The sequence below is a fragment of the Protomyctophum bolini genome (assembly GCF_963924005.1).
Source record: "Protomyctophum bolini genome assembly, chromosome: 2".
Lineage (NCBI taxonomy): Eukaryota > Metazoa > Chordata > Actinopteri > Myctophiformes > Myctophidae > Protomyctophum > Protomyctophum bolini.
In genome coordinates, this window is record NC_137863.1 from 38,210,969 (window position 1) to 38,218,553 (window position 7,585).

At 41.2% G+C, this 7,585-nt stretch overlaps 1 protein-coding gene across 1 annotated transcript; it reads right to left on the reverse strand.

Moving 5' to 3' along the window:
- Positions 1-451: 451 nt before the first annotated feature.
- LOC308334171 (taste receptor type 1 member 3-like) lies at positions 452-4,052 on the reverse strand (the record flags this gene model as incomplete). Its single annotated transcript, XM_080790785.1, has 7 exons — positions 452-1,072; positions 1,160-1,530; positions 1,675-1,795; positions 2,193-2,609; positions 2,857-3,213; positions 3,370-3,670; positions 3,844-4,052. 7 exons carry the CDS (start codon positions 4,050-4,052, stop codon positions 452-454), a joined length of 2,397 nt encoding a protein of 798 aa, XP_080646911.1.
- Between the last annotated feature and the right edge of the window lie 3,533 nt (positions 4,053-7,585).

The following is a 7,585-nucleotide window of genomic DNA, read 5'->3' on the forward strand; positions in this document are numbered from 1 at the left end:
TGGCAGGCAATCAGCCTTGCTGTGTTCTGCACTCAATGTTCTACATTGACACTATGGCCAAGCCCTATTGTTGGAATGATTTATGTTAGAACCATCAGTGAGTTAGTTTGGTTTTGTCTTCTTTACGGAAATCCACTTCCCAACAGAATGTTCACTAACTAAACCAAAAACAACTAAAGCAAATATTTCTATTACTAATGCTACTCCATTCATTGTATTGTCAGTTTAAAAAATAAAATAAAAGAAGAATGCAATGGACGGACGAATGGAAAGATATTTTTGCAAGCGGCAAAGATAATCTCTAAAGAACAAGTTGAAAATGTTTGAATGACCAGTTAAATTTGAGGATATCTTTAGTAATACAGTAAGTATACTAAATGAATTTGTGTGGTTTACTTTTGGTATCCCATGTAGCATGATATACATGAAAGAGCATAGTGGTGGTTGGTCACTAGTGTTGTGTCTCTGTGCTTTCCGGTTGTTTGTCTACCTCTAGTCTCGGCTGTGGCTCGTCCGCCTGGGGGGTTGGTGGCGCCCCCTCTAGGAAGGTGCGGAAGTGCTCCAAAGTATTCTGATCAGGTTTCTTCAACAGCATGTAGCATTTTGGGAAGAAGTAGGCTGCCATTAACCCCAGGTTGCTCACCAGACTGAAAGACATGTAGATAACATGCTTTAACCGGTGAGATCTGACAGGGGCGATGGGGATGAAAGTGACCCATATCACACAGTAGATGAGGGTGGAGAAGGTGATGTCCCTGGCTAGGTTGTACTGTCGGACCGGTTGCACTGCCATGAAGGTGCACATGAATGATATTAGAGACAACAAAACATTAAATCCGTGTAATAGGTAAAAGTCAAACGTAGGCTCTTCTGTGCAAGAGAGAAATGCTTTTAAAAAGTTTATATTCATTTTGGCCAGGTGCTCGGAGAATGAGGGTCCAGTCTGTATGTACCAACCACACATCATTGCCTGCACACTACAGCACACCAGCACAATCAGCCAGCCTCCACGACCCCTTAGTGTATCCAGGTGAGAGGCTGCTTTCTGGGGGAACTCTGTCACATAAAATATCTGTGGAAAAAGATTAACAGCATTCAAATATATATTTTCTAATGCACTTGATTTGCTTGACCCTATCATCATGACATGGTTCCTGACCTGTAGAGAGACAGCCAAGATGACGGAGAGGGCCGCCGTGTGAAAGATGGAGGTGAGCGTCAGTTGCAAACGACACACCAGGTCCCCTGGACGTCCCAGGAAGAGCAGCAGGCTGAGACAACCTCCCATCAGGCCGAGCAGAGTCACTCCACTCAGGACTCCTCCAGAGGCACTCACCAGTGGTGTCCCTCTGTTCTTCAGGAACAGGACCCCCACTGACCCCTGACACACCAGCAGCACGGCCCCAGCCACCATCAATGCCACAGACTCGGGCTGCTCCCAGGATAAGATATCAAAGGTAGGCTCAGTGCATTTGTTACTACGGAAGTGGGACCACTGGCCCTGAGGGCACGGAGTGCACTTGTTGTCTTCTGTAAGTCAGCACAGAGGATTAAGACAACATGAGGCTATGGGAACGGTACAGTTAAACCCATTATGGCTTGCTTTGACGTCATTATTATTATTTTTTTACAAAGAAAGGAAGAAAATATAGTTTACATGACATTACTTCTTACCACGTTTTGCTCGGTATGTTCCCTCTAAACAGTCAATACATTCAAAACAGCAAGATTGGAAGCCTTTAACACGTTGTACTTGACCGCTATTACATTCATCTGAACACGTAGACACAGGGACCTGCAGTGGTAAAGTAAATCACATCCATTGTGGTCTTATTGGTTTGTGTATAGCATAAATATATTGCTTTATCCATTGGAAATGTGCTCTCTGAATCGCAACATTTACCTTTTCTGTGTGCCATTTTATGAGAGTTCTGTTGATGGAAAAAGTCTGATAATAGGCTCCGACTTCTTTGAAATCTACGCTTTTGTTCTCCCGCCACATCCAGTGTACAATGTTGTATCCTATGTTTGGGTTGCCGTCCTTGTCAAATGTGATACTTGTCCCATTCAGCTCTACGGAGACGTTCTTTATCACCTCCAAAAGCTGCCCAGACAGAGATTTGTTCTAGATTATATAATTGTATATGCTGTAATTTCTGGGGGTTCAGCTGTGAAGTAATTCAAGAACATACCTGCCATGGGTAGATTTTGCTTTCAGGGCTCCACACACAGTTGGTGGTGGTGCATTTCAGCATTATGTGCAACGCCTGTGCCACACTGTAGATGGCAGCATACACACCAAATGCTTGGTGTTGTATCAGTGGCTCTGTCACCATGCTAATGTTGTCGGGTGACAAGCTCCAACACTGTGGGCAGGGATGCCTGGGGAAGGTTGGTGCTGACTCTGGGGCTGGAGGGGGACGTTTTTCTTCTTGTATGCGGGTGAACAGCTCCTGGGTGTAGCTGGCAAGAAGGCCCAGGGTCTGGGTCTTCTCTGTAAATCCAATAATGGTACCTATTTTGTGAATGTTGGGGAGGGTCGTCACATGAGGGTCGAGGGCCCACGCTGCACTGGCAATCCACACACCGGTCAAATTCCTCCTGATAACCTGATCACCGCAAAATCAGATTACTATTATCCTCACAACTCTCTGGGGGATGCTACAATCCTGGCCTTATTTTTTATCACAAAAATGTTTTTTTATTACAATCTGTATGGTAGATTAGTAATACAATATAATAACTGGCATCATCACATCTGCAGTGGTTTGAAGACAAAATATGCACATCACTAGCTTTAAAGATGTGCATTTTACTATTTGATCTTCAAGATCTTTTAAGAAAGTTAATGCCTACCTCTATGAAGAAGGGCTCAGCTGTGGCTGCAGTGGCAAAGACCACCACGACTTTGACTTTGGCCCTTGTGATGGTGTCCAGGATTTTACCGATCATGTGTCGAGTGCCAGTGTACATGGGGATCAAACCCTCGAAGGCCACGCAGATGGACCTGCTATCTGCCATGGCGGAGATGTCATGCTGGGCGTCGCGCCCATACTCATCATCACTGGCAACCACCGCCACCCATTTCCACTCAAACGCCACCATGAGGTGAACAATAGCCTCTGCGTGCCACTTGTCAGTGGGCACAGTGCGTAAGAAGGAGGGATAGAGGAACTGGTCACTGAATTTGTCACTGGTGGCACGGTAACTGATCTGAGGACATAGAAAAGCTGTTGGAATTTGAATTGTGGTGTAATTCCTACATTATGTCTGCTGCTTAGAATAGAATCCTTGACTGGCATTAGTCTGAAATTTTGTTTTATTGAGCACATTTCTTATTGTAGCTGTTCGAAAAGTGAATAAACCAACCGTCGGCATGAGAAAGAATCCTAGTAGTTGTCCTACGACTGAGACCATATCTGAATTGCTGGGACCAATGATAGCCGCCACTCGAGTCTGATAATCAGTGTAGTTGCACTTCACAGTCAGTTCCTCTGTAGTATCTCCCGTTAGCAGGAAGAGGGTCGATTCTACAAGTACAGCAGGATGTTTGCACGTGTCGAAGGTTTCAAAGCCCAGTTTGAGGCCCGGGAGCAGCGTCGGGTCGGCATTGATCTCATCCACTGTGTATTTCATCACCAGAGCCAGAGCCAGTCCTTGCTCAAATATTCTGCACCAATTTAAGCACAGGAAGTGAAAACCAGATAATTCAAGTTGTATGTGTCCATTGGCCACAATGAATCCCATGTTTCTCTAAAACGTGGAATAAACACTTTTTTTTATCCCTATAATTGAGAGCCAAAATACTGTACATGAATTGGTCAAAATAACTTAATGTCGTACCTGTTACAGCTGATGTTTTGAGGCTCCGTCCTCTCACTCGGATTGCTGGTGAGCATGTTGATTGGGAAGAGTCCACCGAGCGAAATGTCCCCGGACATATTGAAGAGATTGGTAGAGATGTTCTGGAACCATGCAGGTGAACTTGGACAGCCGGCGAGTCCAAGCGCGTAGCACAGAGCCAACAGTTTAACGTGTGTAGCAGCAGCCATTCTTCCTATCGGGGGGTACACTGAGGATCGAGGGAGAATGAAAACCTAGAGAGTCAGAGAGCAAACAAGACTCAACAAATTGGGTTCTAGCGATCATTTGCAATTATCAGTGGTGATACCAAACGGCTCACTTTGAAACTCACCTTAATTTAAAGCCCCAAAGTGACTTGACGAAGAGGGGTCTGTCTGTCTGTCCGTCTGCTCTTTCTTTCCAGTTGATTGATGGTCATGAATACAAATGATAGTACACAGTACTGCCTCCACACCCAAAGCACTGTACCAGCTACTGTAACATGTGAACATACTGTACTGTATGCACCTGTGATGTTCATTTGACTAATGATTTATTGAAAGTACATGGCTGATGATGTCAGAGAGAGGAAAGATCGGTACAAATCTCATACTTACTTGTATTGCCACAATGCCACTACACTACCTTCTAGGTTTTTAAACATATTTTATGACTGGACATCAATCAATTATATTGCCAGGATTTTGAAATATATTTGAATAAACAAAGTCAATTGAGGTATTGAGGTATAACTCATTGATTGAACGTACAGTATGCAGAACCAGGTTTTAACACCACACTTAGAGTGCATACATTTAAACAAAGTAGATTGTGTCAATATATATGAAAAGATTCCAACAAAACACAGCATTATACAGTAGATAGTACTAGATACCCATACCCTCCCCCAAAATAATAATCATTACTCAGAATATGTTCCAAACTCTCTCGTGACACGCTCAATATATGGCCGCCTCCATATATGAAGATCACAGCGCCTTGTGACATGCCTTGGTCACTTCTCGCCCTCAGGGCTTCTTACTGGTATTATATATATAAAGTATTATAGTTATATTATAATGGCATATTATAATTATATTTAGACTTGGATTATCAATTATGTCACGTTGCTGCATCGATGCAGAATCGTGCACGGCCGAATCACGATGCATTGCTGAATCGTTTATTTTTAACACCACTAGCTTTCTATATCTACTCCAAAGTTGCAAGCTTTACATTAAATGTGATTGATCTTTTCCAAAGTGATTAAAAATACCTTGAAAGGCCCGGGCTGCTAGTGTAGCGGTCCAGGCACCTAGGCTGCTATAAGCCAGCCTGACGGCGTGTCGCGGGTTCGACTCCCGATCCCGACGACCTTTGGCGCGTGTCAACCCCCACATCTCTCTCCTCATTTCCTGTCACCATACTAGTGTACGCTATCCAATAAAGGCAGAAAAAGCCCTCCCAAAAGAAATCTTTAAAAATACCTTGAAAAACAAAGGCAAAGAGTTAGTTCAGAAACACTTTTTTCCTTTAATCTGTTTTGAGAGATTAAGTATTAGCTGACGGAATAGTAACCCCCAAACGACCATCTACTTCTGTGTTTTTAAACACAGGAATAAAGACCATTAATTGCGTTTAAGGCAGCACAGGAGAACCTTCCTATAGCTGCATACTGACCAAATTATATGTAATGTGTTTAATTCAATAGCTTATAATGTGAGGAGCTACCGGTAATTAGTAGAATAGAATAATGACAGAACTAAAACATTACTAGGTAGGCCTACTACTCATGCCGACAAGCAACTAATACATTGTTAATGTGTGCCTTTAGAATAAAGTGTGACCAATACATTTTGTTAGGTAACTTCTGTGAAATGTAATGTTACACAAATCCAGCCACTTTACTTTTTCTATATTAACAACACGAACCTGCGTTGCAACGCATTGTGATCTTCCAGAGCAGCTATTTTTGGCACAGATATTTGGTGCAAAGGGGAAAGTATACAGCTTCTCCACCACACAACAACTCCCTACATCCAGTTCCTGGATCACAGAGCTCAGACACAACAGATACATTTGATAGATGGAGGATGGATTTCTTCAAAGTAGTAGAGCCTTTTCACCAGAAAAATAATCATAATGGTCTGTGTATTGTCAAACATCCAATGTTTTTCCTTTTTTCAATATTTCAACTCGACCTACATTCACTATTACATTATTACGTAATACAGTATGTAAGGAAGGATTAAGAACAATATGTACTGTACGTAGTCTTCCTTCATTATAGAATTTTGCATGAGCTTTTGCATGCTGTTTTGTTTAACTATTAGCATCAGGACAGAACATCTCATTTGTTACCAGTAGATTTGCATGCAACAATCCATGCCTACTGTATGTGAGCGTTCTCTATTTCACAAAGCTGTGCTGTAGCCAGTGTTGATTTTGTCGACTAAAACTAAGACGAAAAATGTTCGCCGACTACCTTTTTCCACTGACGGAAACTAAATGGAAACTAAATAAAAACTAACTAAGCTATGATGACTAAAACTGAGAATAAATATACTGACAATTTTGTCAACAAATAAAAAATAGAATAAAATGTTAGGAAGGGACTATAGTGGAAAAGAGATCCACTATAAGTCATTTTACAACATGCTGAAAATAGCCAATAGATCGTCTATTTTCAGCAAGTCTAAAAAAAAAAGTCATTACGACGGCATCAAGGCCCGCCAAAACACATTTTAGTCAACTAAATTAACTGTAGATTTAGTCGACTAAAATCTTGTGATATTTAGTCGATTAAAACTAGACTAACACTAAAACATTCCAGGTGACTAAAATGTGACTAAAACTAAATGAAAGCTATTCAAGAGACTATGAATATCAAAATTTGCTGCCAAAAACAACACTGGTGCTGTAGCTCTCTTCAACTTTATCCTAATATTGTGACCTTTACACTGTATTTTCTGCATATTTGACTGTTTTCTCTCAAGTGTGCATGGTTGAGCTATCATAGACAGCAAATGCGTAGTGTGTGATTGGAGATATAACACAGGCGTTCTATTGCTTATCTGCTTGACGTGCACATGCAGGCGAAATCCAACACCGGTGATTCAACCCGATATTTCCTTTTAATACAGCATATCATGTTCAAGTAGCTTAACAATAAACGGTGCTGTAAAGTATCTAATTAATTTACTTAAGTACAATTTTGAGCCATTTAAATTGTACGTTACTTGAGTATTTACACTTTCCAATACTTTTACTTCTACTCCACTACATCTCAGAGTCCAATATTGGAAACTTTTAGTCCACTACAATTATTTTAAAACTTTAGTTACTACATTGTAGATTTTAGATTTTGATTAGAAAACATACATAAACCACGTCAGCCTACGGCCATTTGAAAATAGCAGATCTACAAGCTCACAATGCGCATTGTGAACTTGTAGATTGGCTATTTTCAAAGAATGGGACATTCTGCAGTACCTTTAGTACCTTAAGTACATTTTGATGCACATACTTTTGTACTTTTAGGAACTTCTACTTGTAACAGAGTACATCTACAACATAATTATAATCACCAACAGTATTTAGACATGGTAAGATGCTAAAGGTATGGCATGCCACAGTGCATAGCATTGCACTGTACTGTAGATTAAGATCTTGTTGTTTACGGATTGGAGGAGAAAAAACTAAACAAAAAGAAATTGGTTATTTTACAAGCATGACTTGTCCC